General features: G+C 45.9%; 1 protein-coding gene across 2 annotated transcripts; it reads left to right on the forward strand.

Moving 5' to 3' along the window:
* Positions 1-257: 257 nt before the first annotated feature.
* IFNLR1 (interferon lambda receptor 1) lies at positions 258-26,219 on the forward strand. 2 transcript variants are annotated; one of them, XM_036256392.1, is made up of 7 exons: positions 258-316; positions 3,791-3,914; positions 19,738-19,925; positions 21,886-22,028; positions 23,720-23,879; positions 24,178-24,311; positions 25,281-26,219. In XM_036256392.1, exons 1-7 carry the CDS (start codon positions 259-261, stop codon positions 26,025-26,027), a joined length of 1,554 nt encoding a protein of 517 aa, XP_036112285.1. In that variant the 5' UTR covers position 258; the 3' UTR covers positions 26,028-26,219. The 2 variants fall into 2 exon arrangements, with proteins under 2 accessions (XP_036112285.1, XP_036112286.1); XM_036256393.1 differs by lacking the exons at positions 258-316; positions 3,791-3,914 and adding an exon at positions 4,713-4,859.
* The last annotated feature ends 136 nt before the right edge of the window (positions 26,220-26,355 follow it).

Genomic DNA, 26,355 nt, shown 5'->3' on the forward strand with positions numbered 1-26,355 from the left:
CTGTTCCCACGCCACCCCCTCAGCCACCCCGGAACTGGGCAAGCAAACGAAGGGGACGCCCTGGGGGGCTATGAGCAGGGTCTGCGCGGGGAGCCGGGAGTCGCCCTGCTGCGCCCCGGAGCAACCCCGGCAGCGCCTGGGCCCACGAGGGGCGGGCCCGAGGCTCGGCCTCCCATTGGCTGTCGGCCGCGTCACCTGGCCGCCGGTGTGCCGGGAGGCGGGACCTGGCCCCTTCGGCGCGGCCGGAGAAGGGCTGACATGACCCGGGGTGGGCGCTTGGCCCTCCTGCTCCTGAGCCTGCTGAAGTCCGCTGGAGGTAAGGGTGCGGGGAGGGGAGGGGGCGCGCTCGCTCTCGGACCCCGAGCTCCGAGGAGGGAGGGGCGTGGACCGAGCCTTCCTGCAGCCTCCGCAGCGGAGTGCTAATTGCCCTGCCCACTCGCCACCACTGTTCTTCCAAGGATTAAATGGACTCGAATCTTTGAAATTCCTTTACGGGAGGAAACTGACCCCGTTTCCTAATGCCAGTTCAGTTTCCGGGGAACTGGAAAAAGGAGACTGTTTATAAAGTAGCTGCATTTATGTATAAAGTGCATTTCAAGGTCTAAAAGCGCTGTCTTCTGCATTAGTAAAGACCACGCTCGACCCTCACTAGTGGGGGAAGACAGATCGAAGCGCCCTGCCGGTCCCCGCCGTCCCCTCCTTCCTCCAGCTGAGGGTGTCAGATGCTCCACCTGGGCCCGGGGGAGAGGCCCTGGGGCTTAGCCTGTGCCCTGCTGTTACTCTGTCAAGCCACCTCTTCCTGAGCCCCCACTGGTGGGTAAATAAGGTGGCTGGGTGCAAAATACCACCAGCCCCAACCAATCCAGGGAGATGGTCCTGAAATTGTCCCCAGGATATTTTCCTAGTTTTAGACTCACAATTTAAGACCTAAAAGAGCCCTTGGGCATAATCTAATAATTATATTTAAAGCCAGTTTTCATTGAGCAACTTCTTTATGCTGGGCACCACATTATTCTATTTAACTTTATTAACCCAGCCATTCTATTACATGGATATTATGTTTCTCCGTTTTCAAGTGTAGAAACTGAGGCTCAGAGCAATTACTGGTATTGCTCAAGAAGGAAGGCAGAGGCAAGACACAGAACAGAGATGACAGGTTGAAGCAAGTATGGACAGCTTCTACTGTGGGGTGGGTAGCTGGCATAGGGCTGACCACCCACCCAGGTCAGTTCAGGAATGCCCAGCCACTGGTGCCTCCTAGCAGTGTTTTGTGTTTTTTGTGTGTGTTTTTTTTTTTTTATCCTCACCCGAGGATATTTTTCCATTTTTTGTACAGATAGAGTGGGAGGGAGAGAGAGGAAGGGAGAGAGAGAGAGAAACATCGACGTGAAGGGACACATCGAGTGGCTGCCACCCGCACGACCAACCAGGGCCGGGGACAAACCACAACTGAAGTACATGCCCTTAGTGGAAATCGAACCTGGGTCTCTCCGGACCGCAGGCCCACGCTCTAATCGCTGAGCCAAACTGGCCAGGGCTCTAGCAGTGTTTTTGCAGCTGATGAGGGACAGTGTGAGGGAGGGGAAAAGGGATCCTCTGTCCCCTGTTTCACTGTCAAATTCAGTACATGTTTGTCTAGACCTGACTACTTTCCCCGAGGGACTTTTAATTTATGCAACACAAACTGTGGTGTGTGATTTAGGGTAAAATTCACCTAGATCCAGGTTCAAATTCTGGCTCCCACATGAACTAGCTGGGTAGCCTCAAGCAAATTATTCATCATCTGTCTCCGAGCCTCGTGCCCCTCCATGGAAGGGAAATAACAGCTACCCCATCCGGTGGTTTGTCCTGAGGATAGATTGAGGTTTTGTGTATAAAATGCCAAACCCGTGCCTGGCACCTGTTGAAGGCTCAAAAGAGGGTAGCTACTCTAGCTGCTATTTTTCCACTGTGGCTAGGCTCAGACTTTGGCCCCCTGCCAGTCTTCTAGACAATCCAGAAGCTGGGAGCAGTGACAGCACCAGCACCCCAGCGATCTTTTTCCAACTTGAGGACCCAGGATGGGGTGGAAACAGGCACCCATATTTGGGCCTAAAAGGCCTGGGGTTAGGGAGCCCAGCGGAGAGCTGTCAGTAGAACTGACCCCTCTCTCCCTAATGCTGCTCTGTAACTTGTCTGGGTTTCTCTCATGGCCCAGGTGGCACTTCGGGGCACTGAATTCTCCATGGGGCCATGAGCTCCTAAAAAGCAGGAAGGGGGTTTTATTCTTCTCTGAAACCTCTGGCACACAGTGGTCAGCAGGTGTTGTTGACCAATAATGATCCATTGATGCTGGAAGAATAAAGCTGAACAGGCCCCATGAGAACCCAGAGGAGGCTTATGTGGCCAAGAGCCAGACTTTGGAGTTGGCTAGGCCTCTTTTTGAATTCTGATTCTACAACTTAGTAGCTGAGAGGGCCTCAGTTTCCTCATCTATAATGTGATGGTCATAATTAGGACCTACCTAGAGGGGTGGGGAGGATTGAAAGAGAAAATGCAGGCAATGTACTTAGCATAGTGCCTGGCACATCGTTAGGACGCAATATACATTGGCTGCTATCACCAGCAGCAGCAGCATCACCATCACCACCAATTCTTAGAGATGTCAGGAGACTCCCTGGAGGAGGTGACGTTGGAATTGAGTCATTAAAAGATTAGATGAAGAACACCAGGCAGTCAAAGGCACCCATAAGAATGCAGTGGTTTGAGAAGGTCAAGAAGGAAGATTGTCACAGCTTAATGAACGGGTGGGGAAGAGGTCAGCCAAATGATCCGACCAGGCCAAGCTGAGCAGGGCCTCATGTGCCCTGATAAGGACTATGGACTTTATTCTGAAGGCAAGGGAAGGGCATGAAGCTGAGCAGTTGTGTAATCAGATGCATATTTCAGAAAAAGAAGGTTAGCAATGAGAAGGAGGAGGAGCCAAGAAGGGAAAATAAAGGTGGTTAAAGAAATTGTCTCCAAGGCAGTGATACTTGCTGTTCACTTGCTATTTCCAAAGAGTGCCTGACGTTCTTTGGGAACAGCAGAAAGGCCAGTGTGGCTGGAGAAGAGGGAGCAGTGGGTCAGGTTGGATAGGGTCTCGTGGGTGATTGTAAAGACTGGATTTTACTTTGCGTGAAATGGAAGCCGTTAGAGGGTTTAAAGCAGGAGAGCGACCTGATCTGACTTTCATTCGAACTTTGGCTGTTGTGTGGAGAACAGACTGAGGAGACAAGGTTAGAAGCAGGGAGATCAGGTAGGAGGCCTTCAGAATAATCCAGGTTATCACAATATTTGTTCATTCACTCAACAGATGTTTATTGTGCATCTACTATGTGCAGTGACTATTGCAGACAGGCTCTGGGGACATGGCTGAGACCCAGTCAGAGTACCTTGCTCATTGAGACCCTTGGGGCTGTTCCCTCCTGTAGCCCAGGAGACCCGGGAGTCTGTTAGATGCTTCCTGCTCTGGGGGCTACTGGAACCCTCAGGTGTCAGAGTGGGAAGGCCTTCCTCTCAATGCACAGGCGGGCTGCTGAGGCCTGGGGAGGGTATGGGGCTGCAGTGCAGCCAGCCATGGCATGGCTGTCATGGGGATCCTGACCCCCAGGTTCCCAGCCTCCACCATGTTCCCCACGCTTCAGCCACCCGATGACTCCTCAGACTCCGTGAGCACGTGACTGCCTGCCATGCCTCTCTTCAGCTCCCAATGGCCAAAATCAAGACCAGCCAGGAGTTCCAGGCTTTATGACCTCTTTCTCTCTCACAGGGAGGCCCCATCTGGCCCCTCCCCAGAACGTGACGTTGCTGTCCCGGAACTTCAGTGTGTACCTGACATGGCTCCCAGGGCCTGGCAACCCCCAGAACGTAATCTATCTTGTGGCGTATCAGAGGTAAAGGGGAGCCTCCAGGCTGGTGGGTGGGGAGACTGAGGAGGTGGGCAGGGGCGGGAGGGGCTTCTCTGGGAAAGTTGTCCTCAGTGTGGGCAGTATTGGCTGGTTCTCTGGGTCCCTGGGGAGATGACATGTGGCAGGTACTTGGAGAGGGCACTTGATAAAGGTCTGGAGGTGGGAATGAAGTTGAATGAAGGACAGCGCACAGGTGATAGGCCTGCCAGTGCTGAAGGTGGATCTTTGAGAAAAGTCAGAGCAGGGCTTGGGTGGAGCTCTGAGGCCCAGCAACGGAATTCGTGGGGGCCTGGATTCAGGGCTTGGAGTTGTTTCAGCAGATAAGGGAGGTCTCATGGGTCTCCTGAGAGCCTGTGTTAGGCATCCGTAGATGATCACCCTTTTCCCCACGGAACCTACGCAGAGCCTTGGGGTCCTTCCCACCTTGGCAGGCCTGGCAGCCGCTACTCATCCAGAGGCCCCTGAAAATGCGAACAGCTTCGCCATCTTTATGCAGAGACGGGAATCATTTGAAGTTCCTTAGTAGGAGAGTAAGATGCTAAAGGCAAACACTCAGGAGGACTGATCCAGGGTTAGTGAGAAGGAGGAAGCAGGACCCACTGCGTGCTAGGCTGCGTGCTAAGGGCCTCCCATGCGGATTTCACTTCTTCCAGTATCACCAGGCAGGACTATTTTAGAAGTGAGGAGACTGAGCTCAGAGAGGTGCCATGATTGCCTGAGGAAGCTGGTGATGGAGTCCAAAGAAAACCCCAAGTCTGTCTAACCCCAGAGCTTGTGCTCTTCCTGTTCCATTATTGTCCCTCTGCCCACAGCATCCAGATGTGAGTGATGGGGGCCTGGCTTGGAGGACAGACTGCTAGAGAGCTTCCAAAAGAAAGGCCTGTATAGAGCTGTGTCAGGAGGCAGGAAGCACTGAACAGGTGTTTGCTGGTAGGTCAGCGCTGAGGCTGTGCATTAAACATATTTCATCTCGCACAGTCCCTGGAGGAAGGGTGCGGCGGCTCCACTCTGCAGGTGGGGTAAACGGAAGCTCTAGAAGTGATGTGCTCAGCATCTCACAGCTGGGCATAGTGGGGCTGGGATAAAGGCCGTCCTCTGGACCGTTACAATATTTTTCTTCTCTTTTATACTTTTTAAACACCTGTGAGAATTGCAAAATGGTAATATTCTAATTGTATTATTTCTTATTTTATAGTTAGAATTGTTTTAGAAAGAGATGCTTTCTCTGTGTAGTATTTGATCTTCAGGGGGTACTTTTCAAATAGACAAGAGAAATGCTTCATTTTTTTCCCCCTTTTATTTACCAGTTTTCAAAATAGTGAATTGGTTCCCTAACATCTCCCAATAGTGATTGATTAATTTTTTTTTTTTACCATTTGAACTCAAGTATTTAAACATATCTGATGGTTTCAATCTGTTGCAACTTATTCTACTCAATGAAGCTTGAATTGTCCCATCTTTGGCCAATGAAAAGGCTCTTCAAGTTGGCTCCTGAGTCCTTTTAACTTGACCTACTGGTCTTTGACATCTTTATTGTTATGACAAGATGTTCCAGGCTCATTCACACAATCCCTAACCTAAAACCTGAAATCGGCCATTTCTCCATTTAGTAGGATATGGTTTTAAAGAGCACAGTCTGTGTGCTTGTTATACTGATCGCTATTTAGCTATTGCTTTTAGATCTTTCTCTGGCTTCTACTGAGACGGCTGATTAAATCTACAAGTCGTGTCCTGGCCCATTTGGCTGAGCAGTTAGAGCGTTGGCCCACAGACCAATGGGTCTTGGGTTTGATTCCCAGGCAAGAGCACGTACGTGGGTTGCAGGTTCGATCTCTGGCCCCAGTAGGGGTTGTGTGGGAGGCAATCAATCAGTGTGGCTCTTTTACATTGATGTTTCTCTCTCTTCCCCTCCCTCCCTTCCTTCCAGTCTATCTAAAAATCAATGGGGAAATATCCTCAGGTGAGAATTAACAAACAAAACAAAAAGTCGCAACTAAGATTTTATCAAAAGATATTTCAGTCCTGGCTGGTTTGCCTCAGTGGTTAGAGCAACAGCCCATAGGCCAAAGAAACTCAGGTTCAATTCCTGTCAAGGGCATGTACCTGGGTTGCATTTTGATCTCTGACCCTGGTTGGGGTTGTGCAAAAGGCAACCAACCGAAATGTCTCTCTCACATTGATATTTCTCTCTCTTCCTCCCTCTCACTCTATCTGAAAAATCAATGGAAAAATGTCCTCAGGTGAGGATTAATTTTTTGTTTGAAAAAGCTATTTTAGCCACCCTCTTGTTCTCTTCAGAATGTGTTTTCTCACTTTCTGCAACATGCATAAGCTGGGAATTGTTCAAATCTTCCATTTTTGCTTAACAGTTCCTTCCACTGATTGCTCTCCTCTATCATTTTACTTAAAGCAGTAAGGAGAAATCAGGTTACATCTTTAATATGTTGCTTAGAAATCTCCTCAGCTAAATACCCAAGTTCATCCCTCTTAACTTTACTTTCCACAAAACACGAGGACAAGATTCAACTGTGTTTTTTGCCTCTTTATACCAAGGATCACCTTTCCTTCAGTTTCTAGTAAGACCTTCCTCCTTTCCACCTGCGATCTCCCCAGAATCACCTTGAACGTTCGTATTCCTACCAACGTTCGTGGTCTTTCCAAGGCAGTCTGGACTTTTTCCAACATGCACCTCAAAACTCTTACAGCCTCCATCCATTAGCCAGTTGCAAAACCACCTCCACAGTTTTAGATATTTGTTACATTAGCACCCTCCTATGGTACCGAAATCTGAGTCCTTTTGACTTAGTTTGCTAGGGCTGCCGTAACATAATATCACAGACTGGGGTGTAGGCAAGGTTACACAACAGAAATTCAGTTCTCACGGTTCTGAGGCTGCCGGTCCAAGATCAAGGTGTTGGCAGGTTTGCTTTCTCTGGAGGCTTCTCTCCTTGGCCTGCAGATGGCCACCTCTTTACTTGGCCTTTTTTCTACATACAAGCATCCTTGGTGTCCCTTCCTCTTCTTAGGAGAATACCGTCTCACTGGTTTAGGGCCCCATCCTTATGACCAAATTTAATATTAGTTACTTCTTTATATAGTAGTAGTAGTCTCACCATATAGTAGTCTCACCGTATTTGTGGTTTTGCTTTCTGGTAGTTTCAGTTACTTTAAGTCAACTGTGGTTCAAAAATATTAAATGGAAAATTCCAGAAATAAACAATTTATAAGTGTTAAACTGCATGCCATTCTGAGTAGTATAATGAAATCTCGAACCATCCCACTTCATTCCGGGACATGAGTCATCCCTTGGTCCAGCGTATCCATGCTGTGTAAGCTACCTACCTACTAATCACTTAGTAGCCGTCATGATTATCAGTTTGGTTATCAGAGACTGAGAGACCACATTCACATAACCTTTATTACAGTATATTGTTATAGTTGTTGTATTTTATTTTATTATTATTATTTTTTTTTAATCTTCACCTGAGGTTATTTTTCCATTTATTTTTAGAGTGGGAGGGAGGGGTAGAGAGAGAGAAGGAGAAATAGAGAGAGAGAGAAACATCAGTGAGAGAGAAACACATCCACTGGTTGCCTCCCACATGACCCTGACCAGGGCCAGGGATCAAACTGCAGGTGAGGTACATGCCCTTGATCAGAATTGAACCCACGACTCTGGCCCGCAGCTGATGATCTAAACGCTGAGCCAAACCAGCCAGGGCTGACGTACTTTGTTATTAGTTATTGTTACTCTTACTGTGCCTAATTTGTAATTTAACCTTTATCATACATATGTATGTATAGGGAAAAAAATTCATATATATAGGGTTTGATACTATCAACAGTTTCTGGCATCCACTGGGGGTTTTGGAACATACAAAACCTAAGGGGGACTACTATACAATTACATTGAGGGTTAGGGCTTCAATATACAAATATGAAGGGAACACAATTTAGTACCTAATAAACTGAATTTCATCAGATTTAAAACTTTTGCTCTTCAAAACAAAGACTGAAGAAAATGAAAAAGCCAGCAACTGAGCAAACATATTCATAATATATACACTGATAAAGGACTTGTATCAAAAATAAAGAACTCCTACATCTCAGTATTAAGAAGACAAATCACCCAAAAAGACTTGAAAAGTCACTTCATAAAAGAAGATATGTGAATGGCCAATAAGCACATAAAAAATGTTCAGTATCATTAGTCATTAGGGAAATGTAAATTATAGCTACAATGAGACAATACTACACTCACTAGAATGGTTAAATTAAAAAGACTGACAATGCTAAGTGCTGACAAGCACTTGGGTAACTAGAACTCTCATACATTGTTGGTGGGAATGTACAAAGGTACACTCCAGTTGGAGAACAGCTTGCTAGTTTCTTATAGTTACACATTCAAGTTCCCAAATCTCCCAGTTTCTATTTCTAGATCTTTACCCAAGAGAAACAAAAATGTCTGTACAAAGACTTGTACATGAATGTTCACAGCAGCTGAATTCACAACAGCCCTGTTGTGGACTGAATTATTTACCCTCAGCCCCATATATATGTTTATATGTTAAATCCCCAATCCCCTATGTGACTGTATTTGGAAATAGGGCCTTTAAAGAGGTAATTAAGATTAAATTTGGTCATAAGGGTGGGGACCCAACCCACTAAGATAGTTGTCTTTATGAGAAGAGAAAGGGCCACCAAGGATGCTCACACACAGGGAAAAGGCCATATAAGGACACAAGGAGAAAGAAAGTGGCCATCTGTAAGCCAAGGAGCTGACCTCAGGAGAAAACAAACTTGCAGACACCTTGATCTTGGACTTCCAGGTTCCAGAGCTGTGAGAAATACATTTCTGGTGTTTAGGCTACCTAGTCTGGTATTTAAAAAAAAATTTTTTTTTCTTCTTTATTGATTTTTAGAGAGAGAGGAAGGGAGAGTGAGAGAGAGATAGAAACATCGATGAGAGAGAACATCGATGGCTGCCTCCTGCATGCCCCCCACTGGGGATCAGGCCCGCAACCTGGGCATGTGCCCTGACTGGGGATTGAATTGGCAACCTCTTGGTGCCTGAGCCACATTGGCCGGGCCTAGTCTGGTATTTTTATCATGGCAGCCTGAGCTGACTGTTCATCAGGTTTCTTTTCTTCAGTGGTGAAGGTTTTTGGTGTCCTTAAAAATATTTGCTGGACTCATGGTCATGAAGATAGTCTTCTGTTGCTTTCTTCTAGAAGTTTATAATTTTAGCATTTATATTTCTGTTCTTTGTTTATTTTTAACTTTTTTTTTTTTACCTTCTATTTCTTTTAAGACATTATCTGTTGTGTTAACTTGCTCTCATATTCTAATTTATTTTTCATTTCTGAAATGAGGTTTTTAAAAAAATCTCATTTTTTTCCTAAGCTTCTCTGTTTATGTTGTTCTTCCATGTGTTGTATCATTTTGTAATGTCTTTTAGACCATTGTGAAGGAGAAGGTTATAGTTTTGACCTGTTCATGTATGGGGTATTTTGCATGTATTTTCTGACTTCTTCAGCTGGTTGCTCTTTAGCTTATTAATTTCTTATTTATTTATCCTCACTGGAGGACATTTTTCCATTTTTTTGTTCAGATAGAGTGGGAGGGAGAGAGAGAGAGAAACATCCATGTGCAAGGGACAGGACACATCAAGTGGCTACCATCCACATGATCCAACCAGGGCCAGAGACAAACTGCAACCGAGGTACATGCCCTTAGCGGGAACTGAACCCGGGTCCCTCCGGACCGCAGGCTAACGCTTTAACTGCTGAGCCAAACCGGCCAGGGCAATTTCTATCCTTTCTTATTTTCTGTTGTGAGTATTTAAAGTTATCTGTTACTCTCTAAGTATTACTTAGCTGTATCTCATAAATTCTTTTAAAACATTTTTTAATTTTCTTTATTGACTTTAGAGAGAGAGGGAGAGAGAGAAACAGAAACATTGATGAGAGAGAACATCGATTGGCTGCCACCTTCATGCCCTCCACTGGGGATCTGGCCCACACCCTGGGCATGTGCCCTGACCAGGAATCGAACCGGCAACCTCTTGGTGCATGGGTTAACGCTCAGCCACTGAGCCACACTGGCCGGGCTCATAAATTATATTACTTTTGTAATCATTTTGTTTTAGATATTTATGAATTTTCATTATAATTCTTTCTTTGATCCATGAGTTATTTTATTTTATATTTTATCTTTGTTGTTGAAAGTATTACAGATGTACCCCCATTTTCCCCAATTGACCCCCTTCTCCTTACTCCCAACCTCCTCCAGCCTTCCCCACACTGTTGTCCATGTCCATTGGTTTTGTATATATGCATATAAATTCTTTAGTTTATCTCTTTCTGTCCCCCTACCCCGCTTTCCTCCGAGGTTTGTAAGTTTCCCTACTTACAAGCCTCTGGATCTATTTTGATCATCAGCTTATTTTGTTCATTATATTCCACAAATAAGTGAGATCAAGTGGTACTTGTCTTTCTTTGACTGGATTATTTCACTTAGCAAAATACTCTCCTGGTCCCTCCATGTCATCTCAGCGGGTAAGGGATCTTTCTTATAGCTGCATAGTATTCCATTGTGTAAATGTACAAAGGCTTTTTTATCTGCTCATCTGCTGATGGGCACTTGGGCTGTTTCCAGATCTTAGCTATTGTAAATAGTGCTGCTATGAACACAGGGGTATATATATTGTTTCTGATTGGTGTTTCAGGCTTCTTAGGATATATTCTGAGAAGTGGGATCACTGGATCAACTAGCAGTTCCTTTTTCATTTTTTGAGGAAACACCATATTGTTTTCCATAGTGGCTGCACCAGTCTGCATTCCCACCAGCAGTGTACTAGAGTACCTTTTCTCTATATCCTCACCAGCACTTGTTGTTTGATGATTGGTTGATGGCAGCCATTCTGGCAGGTATGAGGTGATACCTCATAGTAGTTTTAATTTGTATCTCTCTGATGATTAGTGATGTTGAACATTTTTTCATATGTCTCTAGGCCATTTGTATGTCCTATTTGCAGAAGTGTCTATTCAGGTCCTCTGTCCATTTTTTTAATTGGATTGTTTTGTTTTGTTTTTGTTGAGCTGTATGAGTACTTTATATACTTTGGATATGTATGAACCCCTTACCTGATGTATCTTTGGCAATTACGTTCTCCCAAAGAATGGGTTCCTTTTTCATTTTGATGCTGGTTTCTTTTGCCATGCGAAAGCTTTTTAGTTTGATGTAGTCCCGTTTATTAATGTTTCCTTTGTTTCTCTTGCCCTAGGCAATATATTGGTGAAAATTCTGCTATGTGTGATATCTGATATTTTGCTGCCTACATTTTCTTATAGGATTTTTATGGTTTCATGATGTACATTTAAGTCTTTTATCCATTTTTAGTTTATTCTTGTGTATGGTGTAAGTTGGTGATGTAATTTCATTTTTTTTTTTTATCCTCACCCAAGGACATTTTTGTATTTATCTTCAGATGGAGCGGGAGGGAGAGAGGGAGGAAGAGAGAGAGAGAAAGACATCGATGTGAAAGAGACACATCGAGTGGTTGCCACCCACATGACCCCAACTGGGGCCGGGGACATACTACAACTGAGGTACATGCCCTTAGTGGGAACTGAACTCGGGGCGCTCTGGTCCACGGACTAATGCTCTAACCACTGAGCGATACCAGCCAGGGCTAATTTCTTTTCTTCTTCTTCTTCTTCTTCTTTTTTTCTTTTGCATGTACTTGTCCATTTTTCCCAACACCATTTATTGAAGAGACTGTCTTTTCTCCATTGTATGCTCTTGCCTCCTTTATCGAACATTAATTGCACATAATATGTTCGGCCAATTTTTGGGTTCTCTGTTCTGTGTCATTGATCTATTTACCTGTTCTTGTGCCAATACCAGGTTGTTTTGATTATGATGGCTTTGTAGTATAGCTTGATATCCAGTATTATGATCCCTCCAACACAGTTCTTTTCTTTGAATTGCTGTGGCCATTGCTGTGGTCTTTTTTGGTTTCATATAAACTTTTAGAGTGTTTGTTCTAGATCTGTGAAATATGTCATTTAATAGGGATTGCATTGAATCTATACAATGCTTTGGGTAGTATGGACATTTTAATGATGTTCATTCTTCTAATCCATGAATATGGTATATGCTTCCACTTTTTAATATCTTCCTCTATTTCTTTTTTGCAGTGTCCTGTAGTTTTCCAAGAATAGGTCTATTACCTCCTTGGTTAAGTTTATTCCCATGTACCTTAATTTTTTTTGTTGCAGTGGTAAATGGGATTATTATTTTAGTTTTCCTTTCTTAGTGTTTATTATTGGTGTATAAGAATGCCAACGATTTCTGGGTGTTAATTTTGTATCCTGCTACTCTGACAAATTTATTTATTAAATTTAGTAATCTTTTTATGAAGTCTTTAGGGTTTTCTATGTATAATATCATGATGTAATCTGTGAATAATAACAGTTTCACTTCCTTCTTTCCAATTTGGATGCCTTTTATTTTTTCTTCTTGTCTGATTGCTGTGGCTAAGACTTCCAGTACTATGTTGAATAAGAGTGGTGAAAGTAGACATCCCTCTCTTATTCCTGTTCTTAAAGGAAATGCTTTTAGTTTTTGTCCATTGAGTATGATATTGGCTATAGGTTTTTTATATATGGCTTTTGTTATATTGAGATGTGATCCTTCTAGTCCCACTTTGCTGAGCATTTTTATCAGAAATGGGTGCTGGATTTTGTCAAGTGCTTTTTTAGCATCTATTGATAAGATCATATGATTTTTATCTTTTATTTTGTTTATGTGGTGTATCACATTTATTGATTTGCAAATGTTGTACCAGCTTTGCATCCCTAGGATAAATCCCACTTAGTTGTGGTGAATAATATTTTTAATGTATTGCTGAATCTAATTGGCTAATATTTTTTGAGGGTTTTGGCATCTATGTTCATCAGGACTATTGACCTGTAATTTTCTTTCTTTGTAGTGTCTTTATATGGTTTTAGAATTAGGATTATGCTGGCCTCATAAAAAGTGCTTGGAAGTCTTTCTTCCTCTTGAATTTTTTGGACTAGTTTGAAGAGAATAGGTGTTAGTTCTTCTTTGAATGTTTAGTAAAACTCCCCTGTGAAGCTGTCTGGACCCAGGCTTTTGTTTGCAGAGAGTTTATTGATTACTGCCTCAATTTCCTTAGTTGTTATTGGTCTGTTCAGGTTTTCTGACTCTTCCTGGTTGAGTTTTGGAAGACTGTATGATTCTAGGAATTTGTCTATTTCATTTAGGTTGTCCAATTTTTTGTCATATAATTATTCATAGTATTTTCTAACAATCCTTTGTATTTTTGTCAGTTGTTACTTCTCTTTTGTTTCTGATTTTATTTGGGTCCCCTTTGTTTCTCCATGAGTCTGGCTAAAGGTTCATTCATCTTTTTTTAATTTCTTTATTGATTTTAGGGAGAGAGAGATAGAAACATCGATGAGAGAGAACATCGATTGGCCACCTCCTGCATGCCCTCCTCTGGGGATCAGGCCCACAACCTGGGCATGTGCCCTGATCAGGAATCAAACTAGTGACCTCTTGGTGCTTAGGTCGACTCTCAGCCACTGAGCCACACCGGCCGGGCAGGTTCATCCATCTCGATTATCTTTTCAAAGAACCAGCTCTTGGTTTCATTGATCTTTTGTTTTTGTTTTTTTTAAGCCTCTATGCCATTTATTTCCACTCTAACCTTGATCATTTATTTCCTTTTACTTACTCTGGGTTTTTTGTTGTTGTTTTTTTTTATCCTCACCCGAGGACACTTTTTCATTCTTTGTTCAGATAGAGCAGGAGGGAGAGAGAGAGAGAGAAACATCGATGTGAAAGGGACACATCGAGTGGCTGCCACCCGCACAACTAACCAGGGCTGGGAACAAACTGCAACCGAGGTACATGCCCTTAGCGGGAACCGAACCTGGGTCTCTCCGGACTGCAGGCCGACGCTCTAACCGCTGTGCCAAACCGGCCAGGGCTCCTCTGGGTTTTTGTTGTTGTTGTTCACTCTCTAGTTCTTTAACTAGATAGTCTATTAAACATTTTTCTTGTTTCTTGAGGTAGGCCTATAATGCTATGAACTTCCCTCTCAGGACTGCTTTTGCTGTGTCCCATGATTTTGTGTTGTTGAGTGTTTATTTTCATTGATTTCCAGGAAGTTTATTTATTTATTTATTCCTTGATTTCCTTGTTAACTCATTGTTTAATAACATGCTATTTAGCCTCCACGTGTTTGAATATTTTTGAGTGTTTTTATTATAATTGATTTCCAGTTTCATGCCATTGTGATCTGAGAAGATGCTTGATATGATTTCAATCTCCTTGAACTTTTAGAGACTTAGTTTTTGTCCTAATATGTGATCTATCTTTGAGAATGTCCTGTGTGCACTTGAGAAGAATGTATTTTTTGCAGCTTTAGGGTGTAATTCTCTATAAATATCAATTATATCCATCTGATCTAGTACATCATTTAGGGTATCTGTTTCCATGTTAATTTTTGCCTAGATGATCTATTCAGTGATGTCAGTGGGGTGTTGAAGTCCCCTACTATGATTTTATTGTTGTTGTTCTCTCCCCTGAAGTCCTCCAGAAGTTTTTAAATATATTTTGGTGCTCCTATATTAGGTGCATATATATTTACCAAGGTTATATCTTCTTGTTGGATTGATCCTTTTAATAGTATGTAGTGGTCCTCTTTGCCTTTTGTTATGGCCTTCATTTTGAAGTCTATTTTATCAGATATGAGTATTCGTACCCCAGCTTTTTTTTTGTTTTGTTTTCATTTGCTTGGAAAATTTTTTGTCATTCCTTTACTTTCATGCTGTGTGAGTCTCTTGTTCTGAGGTGGGTCTCTTGTAGACAGCATATATATGTGTCATGCTTTCTTTTTTTATCCTCACCCGAGGACATTTTTCCATTTTTTTGTACAGATAGAGTGGGAGGGAGAGAGAGGAAGAGAGAGAGAGGGAAACATCGATGTGGAAGGGACACATCGAGTGGCTGCCACCCGCACGACCAACCAGGGCCGGGGACAAACTGCAACCGAGGTACATGCCCTTAGCGGGAACCGAACCCGGGTCTCTCTGGACCGCAGGCGGACGCTCTAACCGCTGAGCCAAACTGGCCAGGGCGTGTCATGCTTTCTTATTCATTCAGCTACTCTGTGTCTTTTGATTGGAGCATTTAATCTATTTACATTTAAGGTTATTATTGATATGTATTTATATATGACCATTTGTATTTATTATGCCTATGTTTCTCTCTATATATTTTCTCTGCTTAGTACAACAGCTCCTTTAAAATTTCTTGCAATGCTGGTTTGGTGGTAATATATTCCTTTAGCTTTTTTTTGTTTTATTTCTTTTTGTCTGGGAAGCTCTTTATTTCACCTTCTATTTTGAATGATAGCCTTGCTGGATAGAGTAGTCTTGGATTCAAACCCTTGTTTCTCAATATCATGAATACTTCCCTTCTGGCCTATAGTGTTTCCATTGAGAAATCAACTGACAGCCTTTTGGAAGCACCTTTGTAGGTAACCTGTTGCTTGTCTTTTGCAGCCTTTAAGATTTGTGTTTAATTTTTGGCATTTTAATTATAATGTGTCTTGGTGTGGGCCTCTTTGGGTTCTTCTTTCTTGGAACTCTCTGTGCTTCCTGATCTTGTGTGTCTTCTTTCTTTACCAAGTTAGGGAAGTTTTCTGCCACTATTTCTTTAAACAGATTCTCTAACCCTTGCTCACTTTCTTATTCTTCTGATACTCCTATGAGGTGGATGTTGTTATGTTTCTTGTTGTCTCACAGCTCTCTTAAACTGTCTTCCTTTTTTCCCATTATTATTATTTTTTTTTCCTACCCTGTCTTCTAATTTGCTGATCCACTCCTTGGCTGCCTCTAATCTGCTGGTTATTCCTTCCAATGTGTTCTTTATTTCTGCTATGTCATTCTTGATTTCTGATTGGTCGTTTTTCATTGTTTCTATATCTTTTCTCATGCTGTTGAGCATGCTTATAATCATTGCTCTGAACTCCATATCTGATAACTTGCTTATGTCCATTTCATTTAGCCTTTCCTCTGGATAATTCTCTTCTTTTATTTGAGACTTATTTCTTTATTTCACCATTTTGGCTGTCTCAGCAGGGTTTGGAGCCTGCCAAAATCTTCCTGTGGATATCAGTTTTCTGCAGATTGTGGCTCTCTCTACTGGGTTTGGATGTGTATGGAAGGGACCAAGCTCTCTACTGGGTTTGGGTGTGTATGGAAGGGACCAAGCTGAATACCAATGTTTGGTCTTACTCTCCTAGGTAGAGTTGCAGGCCAGGGAAAGACTCATATATCCCAGAGATCCAGCTGAGTAATAGTCTCAGTTACTTAATGAGCCTCAGATTGTAGTCCTCAGCTGGATGTAAACTACCCCCACCCTCCCTGAGGGCAGGGTGAGAGGATTTCAAGTGGGTGGGGCAGTTGCTCCCCCCCCCCCCCCCCAGGCTAAAGCTGCTTTGAAAGGAAAGCATTGCTTGAGAAAGATGGTTCTTGCGGTGTGGGTTAATGACTCAGTACAAAGACCTAGGTGCTGTCTTCACAGCTCACTCCCTAGAGCCACAAAAACTAACAACCACAAGCCAGGCCCAAGGGTCAAAGCACCCAGAGTCCTCCTGTCTCTGCCTGCAGACTGGTTGATAGCTTTTGACAGTTAATGAGCCTCAGGTTGTAGTTGTGTGCTAAGTGCAGACTCTTTCCAGCAGGTGGGGTGAAATTCCAATATGTGGAGCAGTTACATCCCCCACCCTCCTGGGCTATAGCTGCTGTGATGGGAAAACTCTGCCTGAGAAAGATGGTTTCTGTGGCATGGGCTAATGGCTTAGCACAATGGTCCAGGCAGCTGCCTTCACAGCTCAGACCCCAGAGCCACAAAACCCAACAACCACAAGCCAGGCCTGAGGGTCAAAGCATCCAGAGACCCATCTCTGCCTGCAGGCTGGTTGATCTGTTTTGTTTCTTTTTTTGTCCTCACCTGAGAACTTTCATTTTTGTTCAGATTGAGTGGGAGGGGGAGAGAGAGAGAGAGTGAGAGTGAGAGAGAGAGAGAGAGAGAGAGAGAGAGAGAGAGACATCAACGTAAAAGGGACACATCGAGTGGTTACCTCCCGCACAACCCAACCAGGGCCAGGGACAAATCGCAAATGAGGTATGTGTCCTTGACCGGAGTTGTACCCGCGACTCCATGGGCCAATGCTCTAACCACTGGCGCTGTTTTGTTTTCTTTTAATGCAGATTTCTAGACCTATTGTTTCAAAATGTTTTAAGAGATGAATCAGGAATAAATTATCCAGAGTCATTATAGCAAATTAAATTTACACATATCCTTGATTACAAACTCCAAACTTCTTAGATAACAGTGAACCCCTGGCAACAACTTTTCAAGGTGTTATAGGTCCAAAGAAAACAGGTGAAATCTGCTTTCCCTTTAATTTTCTTCTGTTGGTCTCCAAATCCAAACCTCTACCTCCTCCTGCCACTGCCCTTCACCATCCAGTCCACAGCTGAACTCAGAACTGAGGAGTATTATCTAAATCACAGCCCCATGTAGTGCAGGTAGTGGAAGTGGAGCACTTCACAAACCGATTTCAACAAATTGAAAAAAGAAAAAGGAACAAAGGGAACCAAGATGATTCCTGAGGCAATCTGTGCCCAATAAAAAATAACAACAATAATAAATAAGGAGTTCAAAGAGTAAAACTAAAGTAGGGACCAGAGGAAATCATCTTTGTTTTTCTTGGCCGACTGTGTGGACCTGATGCTCTTTTGTTCCTTGTACCAAATCCTCGCTGAAAATCCCATGAGTTATTTTAAAACATTTAAAAATTTTCAACCTTTCTTTAGTTTTCTTTGCATTAAACTGGATTGTTTGCTGTCAGAGGAAATAGTTTATGAGATAACTACTCTTTGAAATTTCCTGAGAGTTGCTTTATTTTTGTTAATACTTGTCAATATTTTTAATATGTTATTAATGTTCAGGTGTGACTTAACCAGTTTTTTTCATTTTGTTCTATATATATGGTCAATAGACTAACTTTGATAATTATGTTGTTCATTTTTTACATATTTTAAATTATTATTATTTTTGTTCATTTGTCAATTACTGAGTCAGTTGTATTAAAACATTTCTCGGGGGGCATAGGGAGGAGGGTGTCAATGGAGAAAAAAAGGAGAAACATCTGTAATAAAAAATAAATTAGCAGCCACTCGATGTGTCCCTTTCACATCGATGTTTCTCTCTCTCTATCTCTTCCTCTCTCTCTCCCTCCCACTCTATCTGTACAAAAAATGGAAAAATGTCCTCAGGTGAGGATAAAAAAAAAAAATAAATAAATAAATAAATAAATTAATAAAAAATTTCTCATTATAATTATGGGTTTTCTGTTTCTTCCTGTAGTTTGTCTATTTTTGCTCCAAAATATATCCTGAATTCAACCCCTTCTTCCCAAGTCTACCACCATTCTCTCTTGGATCATTGCTACAGCCTCCTAGCTGGTTTATCAATAATTGCTTATTTATTTATTTAAGTTTCTTTTCTTTCTTTCTTTTTTTAATCCTCACCCAAGGATATTTTTCCATTGCTTTTTAGAGAGTGGAAGGGAGTGAGAGAAACATCGATGTGAGAGAGACATATCAATTGGTTGTCTCCCGCATGACCCCAACTGGGGCAGGGGATAGAATCTGCAACCCAGGTACATGCCCTTAACCTGAATTGAACCCTTAACCCTTTGATCCGTGGGCCGATGCTCTAACCACTGAGAAAACTGGCCAGGGCTATCAGTGATCTTTTAAAAACATAAATTAGATCAATCCCCATATTCAGAACCTTCCAGTGACTTCCTATTATACTTGGAATAAAATCCAAACTCCTTACCAAGACAGTGAGGCCCACCTGCTCTGCCCAGCCCCCTCTCTGCCCTCATCTCCAGTCTGTTCACAACTTCTTCCTCCCTTGTCCACTGGGTTTCAGCCTCACCAGCCTCCTTGTTTTTGTCTGGATAGGTCAAGATCCTTCCTATCACAGGGCTTTGGCTTTTGCCGTTCTACCCCAAGCCTTCACCTGGCTCCCTTCCGTCTTGCGGCCTCCGTTTTCCGGAGCCACCTTTAGAAAGCAGTCACCCCCACCTTACCCTGTTCCCACTGCATTTACCAGCTCCTGGATTTATCTCGTTGTGCTGATGAGCTCTCATCCCCTCTCACTGGAGTGTAAGTTCTCGAGAACCTTCTCTGTCACGCATTGCTGAATTCCCAGGAACAATGCCCAGGGCTTAGGTCCCATCTGTGGACCTCAGTGTTCTCAGGAGGTGGGAGTATGGACCTGAGTGTCCCCCTCTGACATCCACATAGCCCCAGCAGGGTGCCTGGTATATAGCAGGTGGTTGGTCCATAAATTCCTGAATGAATAAATATGTGGCAAATTGTTACTAGTACCGGCAATAGCAGCCTCGTGACAGGTGAGGAGACTGGGGCTCCAGGGTGGTTACCTGCGTAGGGTCCCAGAGCTGGTGAGGGTCAGAGCCACGGTTCCCACCCTAGTGAGCTCCTAACTGGGCTGTTCTCGTTCTGTCCCAACCAAAGGCTGGCTGCTTGGGCAGATGGACAGATGAGGACAGATGGGTGGGTGAACGGATTGATTAGGCAGATTGGAGGGGACGAGCGATCACATGTTCTCTAAGTTCTCTTGCCCCGGGAGGCTGAGTCCATGGCCCAAGCTCTTCTGCTTCCTCCCTCAGCTCTGCAACAACCCCCAAACGCTGGCGAAGAGTGGAAAAGTGTACAGAAACCAAAGAGCTGACCTGCTCTCTGATGTGCCTGAAGAATCAGGACCTATTCAACAAGTTCAGAGGGCGCGTGCGGGCGGCGTCTGGCAGCGCACGGTCCCCCTGGGTGGAGTCCCAGTACCTGGAGTACCTCTTTGAAGGTAGGTCTGTGGGTGGGACCGAGTGGGAGGCGCTCTGGCCCGGAACTTGGCTCGGGCACTGCCCCGCTACGGTCCTTCTGCTTCCCCGAAGCAGAGAGCAGCCCCGCGGGCAGCCGCCAGGGCCACGGCCCGTGCCCTGACTTGATGCAGGAAGGGAGGGCAGTGCCGGGTTGCTGGCAATGCAGCTTGTCCCTCCTGCTGCATTTATTATCTTCTGTCGAGCACCTTGGTCATGAGCTAAAGAGGCACTTTGTATACTTATTTTTATTTTTTTATGTTCAACCTCTCTCTTTGAGAAACAACTTTTTAAATTCTGGTTATAAAAGTAATTTCTGTACACTATAGAAATTTGGGAGGGAAAGAATATAAAAATAGAGAGGAAAACATTTCCCATGCTTCATGCATTCAGAAATCTCCAGTGTTAACACTGAGCCAAGAGAGCACTTTTCCCTCCGATATGTTTTATTTCTAGTCCTTGCAGCAAACCTGTGAGGTTCATTTTCTTCAACCCATTTTTAAAAAAAATAAAGCAAGACTCAGAGAAGTTAAGTAACTTGCCAGGATACACAGCTAGAAAGTGGCAGAGATGGGATATGACTCTGGGTCTTTCTGGTCCTGGGCAAGGTGCTGGACCAGACCCAGAGCGGGGTAGGGTGGTCAGAATGAGGACACATACTCAGACCATAGCCTCGCGGAGCTGAGTTCTGTTGCTTGTTGCCCAGGCTTCTCAAGATACTTGAGGGCAAAATAGAGCTTGAAAGGAGGGGAAGAAGAGGTTGAAGGATAGCAGAGAAGAGAGAACAGATGCCCTGGATGGGAGAATACTGGCTGGGTGGATGGATAAAAGGATGGATGGATAATAGAAGAAAGGAAGCGTGGAGAGGATGGAGAGGGACACAGTGGATGAGTGGGAGGAAGGAGGCCTGGTGGAAGGACAGATGCCTACTAGGAAGGAAGCAGGTGTGGATGGAGAGGTGGAGGGTGGGAAGGATGGGTGGATCAGGGGCTGGAGAGGATAGAGACAAGGCTGGCTGCCTGGGAAGGGCTGGAAGGAAGGGGAGGCAAATGAAGGTAGGAAAATCAAGAAGGAAAGAGATAGAGAAAGGAAAGAAGAATGGATGGATGAGTAGAAAAGTAGGGTGATTGGCATAAAGGATGGATAGGAAGGAAGGAATGTTGGTTGGAAAGGAAGGCTAGGAAGGCAGGAAGGAAGGCTGTCTGGCTGGAAGAATTATGGGTGAACCACTGGAATGGTTGGAAAAATAGGAACGAGATAGAAATGGAGGGGGAAATGCAGAGAGGACATTACTTTTTTAAATTAATGGTTTTGCCTCCTCCTCCCTGATTCCCCCGCAGCACACCCTAAGCCTGAATGACACTTCCTGCCTTTTTCTGACCCTGGTCACGTTCTTTCTTGAGTTTTGGTAGTTTGCATATTTCATTTCCCCCTAATTTCTTTCAACTCCTGCGGGTCAGGATCCATGGAGGCCTCATCTCTCCATTGCCCTCAGTTCCCTGCCCAGAGCTTAATACATAGTCATTGTCCCCTGGACCCTGAGCTGCAGTACTGAGATAGTAAGTCTGTGGCAATGTGTTAGAGGAGCTGTGGAAAGCTAATAGACAAGGGCAGGATTCTGGCAGACCAGCGGTCTGTGAAGGGAACTCAGGTGGAAGGGACAGCACAAACAAAGACAGGTCATTGTGAGCTTGACCTCTCTAAGCCTCAGTTTACCCTTCTTTAAAATGGGACTAGTGAGCTCTCCTCCCAGGGACACTGCAGGACTTAATACAGTGGCTGGGAGGCCCCTGATGCACAGTTGGTGTTTGACAAACACTAGTGCTGGGTGCCCCTTGCCAGGACAGCTCCTCGGGCTGGGCGAGCGGCAGGCTCACCGGGAGGCAGGGCTGGGTGCACGGTGGCCCCAGAGGGTACTGACGAATCCTGTTCTGTTTCTGCCAGTGGAGCCAGCCCCGCCCATCCTGATAGTCACTCATACAGAGGAGATCCTGAAGGTCAATGCCACGTACCAGCTGCCCCCCTGCATGCCTTTATCGAATCTGAAGTATGAGGTGGATTTCTGGAAGGAGGGGATTGAAAACAAGGTGGGAAGCCCCTTTCCTGCCCCCTAGTGGGCCTCCTTCCCCCACTGCTCCACCAAACCCCAGTGCTCCTCACCTTCCCAGCCTACCTGCACACCTCCTCCAGGAAGTCTTCCCCACACACCCCTCACTCTGGACTCTGCAGAGTGTGAATGGCCTGTGGCCCACCCCAGTCCTCCTCCACCTAAGAGGACAAGTACAAGGCATCATGTCGCTGTGCCTTACAGGTGGTAACAGCACAGCAGTTTTCTACATAATTTTATTTTTACTTAATGAAATTTTTCTTTTTTTATAATAAAAATCTGATTGAAATGTGGCGAGCTACCGGAGGCCTGCTCAGTAAGCCACCAGACTCATTATAGAAAAATCAGAAAATACACATAAGCTCTATGGGGAAAACCAAAAGTACCAGAGATGACCACAGATGACTCTTTGGTGTCTGTCCAGTTTCACTGCTTTCTGCGGGTGTATTTCTGTCTGTGTTTATTTATGGTAGGCTGGCAAACGTTTTCCGTTGAGGGCCAGATAGTGAATATCTGTGGCTTTGCAGACCAAATGGTGTGTCGGAACCGTTCCTCTCTGCGTCTGTAACAGAATGAACCGGAGGCAGCCTGGCAGGCGCGGCTCAGCTGGGTGAGCGTCGGCCTGTACGCCGAGGGGTCGCCCGTTCATCCCGGTCAGGGCACGTGCCCAGGCTCCGAGTGTGGTCCAGTTCCCCCGGGAGGCAACCGATTTCTCTCTCACGTTGATGTTTCACTCTCTCTCTCTCTCCCTCCCTCCCTCTCTCTTCCTCTTTCTAAAATTAATAAGAACATTCAAAAAAAAAAAAGAAAGAAAAGAAACCAGAGATAATATGTAAATGCACAGGCAGAGGTGTTTTCCAGCAAAACTGTTTACTGAAAAGCTGGCGGCCAGATTTGCCCACAGGTTGTAGAGTTGACTGAACCAACAGTCACTGTCCTGACCTCCTGCCTCCGCTGGGCCCTGGGTGGTCCGCCTTCATCTGAGTGGCCCAGGCCTTCAGGACCCTTTCAAATGCGCCAGGCCGGCGCTGCCGGGGAGGAACAACGGGGAGGAACAACGCGAGCCACGCGTGTGACTTTAGGGGCTGCTGGTTAAATTAAGTACAGAGAAGCAGGTGGATTTAATTTTTATAATATACTTTATTTTGTCTACTAGACTGTTATCATTTCAACATGTAATTACTATAATACAGTATTGAACTATTTTACATTCTTTTTCACTTGGTCTTTGAAAGCCGGTGTGTATTTCGTACCCGTCAGGTGCTCAGGAACCACGTGCGGCCAGTGGTTACTGTCCTGGACGGGCAGCCCTAGAGTCTTCCATGTCTGTGATGGCTGAATGAGGCCCCCCTCCAAAGAAGTTGACAGGTCCTTATGGTAGGAAGCTTGAGGAATATGCCCCTCAAAGTGAAGCCCAGCAGGCCCTGGCAGGGGGCGGGCAGTGAGCCTGAGTGGCAGGGGTACTTTTTAACCCAGACCATCTCTAGCTGGAAACTCAGCAGGAAGAAACCAGATAGTGCCGCCGACTGCTTCTTTAATGCTCAAACTCGACTGCAGGAAAAGAAGACGCACCAGCTCACAGCGGGTCCTGCCTGCCACCCCACCCATCCTGGCTGTGACGAGCTGGTTCCCACTGCAAGCCAGCTAACCTTTGCTTCTCTCTCCAAACAGACCCGATTCCCAGTCGCTCCCCATGGCCAGCAAGTCCAGATCCCCCTCCAGCGGAATACCAGTGGACACCACTGCGTCAGCGCCAGAACCATCTACACCTTCGGCGACCCTAGATACAGCGAGTTTTCCAAGCCCACCTGCTTCTCCCTGAAGACCCCAGGTGGGTGCAAAGTGGTACAGAATCCAGGACGTCTTTCCTGGGCGTCAGGATCTTCCCAATATGGTAGTTAAGAGCGTGAGTCTAGAGACAGATGCACCTTGATTAAAATCCCGGCTCTGCCACCCCCACTGTGCCTCTTTGGGCAGCCTACATAACCTCTCTGAATCTTGGTCCTACAGGCTGTAGCACGGATTCATTCTGATGAGGATTAAATAGGCCGGGGTAGGTATGTGGAGCCCTCAGGATATATGCAGTTGGAACCATTGTTGTTTCTGTCATTGTCATTGTTTTTCCTTAGGAGTCAACTGGGCATTCCTGGTGCCGCTGTCACTTCTGCCGCCGCTGCTGTTGGTTACTGCCCTGGGGGGTATGATCTGGAAGGGCTTCGCCAGGAACCCCTGGTTTCAGCGGGCAAAGATGCCCCAGGCTCTGGTATGGCAAATCTGGGGTTGTGCATCAGAGGGGGAGGGAATGGGGCTAGACTTGGAGGTAGTGCAGATAGAATATCAAGATGGCCCAAACTGTGAAACATCTCCTTTCTTTGTGTCTAAATTTCCACTATTAGTAATTTGCACCAAATGCAAATACCTGGGGTGGGGGGGCAGAACTGGCTTAAGCCCCCGTTAGTTAAATAGCATCATCTCTGCTAAGGATGTGTCAGATGCCAAGAGCAGAGCCCCCAGCCTCGGTACTCAGAAGAGGTGCCAAAAGGGGAAGACTTAGAAGGGTCCCAACACTTAGTTCATAATCTAACCCGCGTGAGTCTTGCCCAGGCTGACCCTGGGGTTTCCTCACTTGCCTGCTGGCTCACTGCCTTGGAATGCGGAGGCCAGCGGGGGCGGGGAAGCCTGGGAGGTCAGTGGGTCACACTAGTCCCGATGAGGGCCTGGTGAGGGTGGCTGGGCCACAGGTGAGGCTCAGTGGGCACTCAGGCTGGGCGGGGACTTTGAGGGTGGATTTTGAGTGTCCCTGCCACATGGGAGGGAGTATTTTTAAAGTTCCTTCCAGCAGCCAGCACTGCATCTTGGGGACTACTGTCTCTGGCTTCTGGTGTCCACTGTGCCTGTGCATGTGGCAGGCTGCAGGTCAAGGACGTGGCACCGCCTCCGCCCCTCACCTACCGGCGCTCTGAGATGCGGGCGCACCGGCTCCCTGAGTCCCCCGCGGGGTTAGGCTCCAGCTGCCTTAGGAGGAACTGCCTGGTAATTCCTGTCTTCGCGGCAGCTCCCAGCGCCCGTCTGATTTCCTCACTCCCCGGTAGGCCTTCCCTGGGGTCACTTCCCAAAGAAACTCTGTATATTTGCATCCTGTCTCAGGCTGTTTCCAGGGGAACCCCCGTTAGAGCAGCCGAGCTTCAGGAAAGCCTGAATTTCCTGTTCTTGTCTCACTTCCCCAAATCAGGACTTTTCTGGATACAGACACCCCGTGGCAAGCTTTCAGCCCAGTGGCCCAGAGTGCCTGGATGTCTTGACTCTCTGCCCCCAGAAGGAACCGACCAGAAGGGTGAGACTGACCCCTGGTGTCAGGGCCCCAGCCCAGGCAGGACCAGAGAACGACAGTGCTGAGGAGGAAGACACAGATGACCATGTCAGCTTCCAGCCCTACATAGTGGCCCCCTATTTCCTGCAGAGGGAGCACCAGACCCCGGGGCACTACGAGGCAGGGGTCCAGGTCGAAGGCTGTCCTGCTTGGGACTCTTCAGACAGAAGCTGGGCCAGCTCTGCTGGCTCCTCCGTCTTGGATGAGGCCGGGACCTCTGGCTACTTGGCCAAGAGGGCGCCTGGCCGAGGGCTGGAGAGGAACAGGAGTCAGGAGCCTCTCCCACTCCCCGAGTTCTCCGAGGACTTGGGTTCCCTGGAGGAGCTCCAGAGAGCTGACATCTCCTCCTGGGCCAGCTGGGGCTCCTCGTCATCAAGGCTGAATCTCGTTCCTGGGGAGCCTCCAGTTTCTCTTCGGACACTGACCTTCTGCTGGGACTGCAGCACTGAGGAGGAGGAGGACGAGGAGGAGGACGAGGAGGAGGACGAGGAGGAAGAGGATGTGAGGGAATCAGAAATTGAGGACAGCGGTGCTGGCAGCTGGGGGACTGACAGCCTCCAGGGGACCAAAGCCAGGAGTAGGGCACTGGGGCAGTACATGGCCAGGTGAGCTGGCCCCCAGCTTCCTGCCGAATCTGGTGCTACTGAGCTTCCCAAGGCCACTGGACTTGAAAGCCTGGGAGCATCGTCCTGGGGTGGCGGAGTACTCTTCAGCGCTTCCAGAACCCCAGCTAGAGGCTGTTTGTTGGTCAGGTTGAGTGGCAAGAAGCCACCCCGTCCTATGACCCACCAGCTGAGCTCCTAGAGGACTGGAGAAAAGGGCAGGCTGAGGTCAGATCACCCCACTGTTGCTTCGGTGACGGGTCAGGTGCAAAAGTTATCTCTGGGCACTGTGAAGCAGGTGAGGCCGGATCACAGTGGACATCAGGGCTGACCCC

This window comes from Molossus molossus, unplaced genomic scaffold, assembly GCF_014108415.1.
Source record: "Molossus molossus isolate mMolMol1 unplaced genomic scaffold, mMolMol1.p scaffold_m16_p_12, whole genome shotgun sequence".
Classification (NCBI taxonomy): domain Eukaryota; kingdom Metazoa; phylum Chordata; class Mammalia; order Chiroptera; family Molossidae; genus Molossus; species Molossus molossus.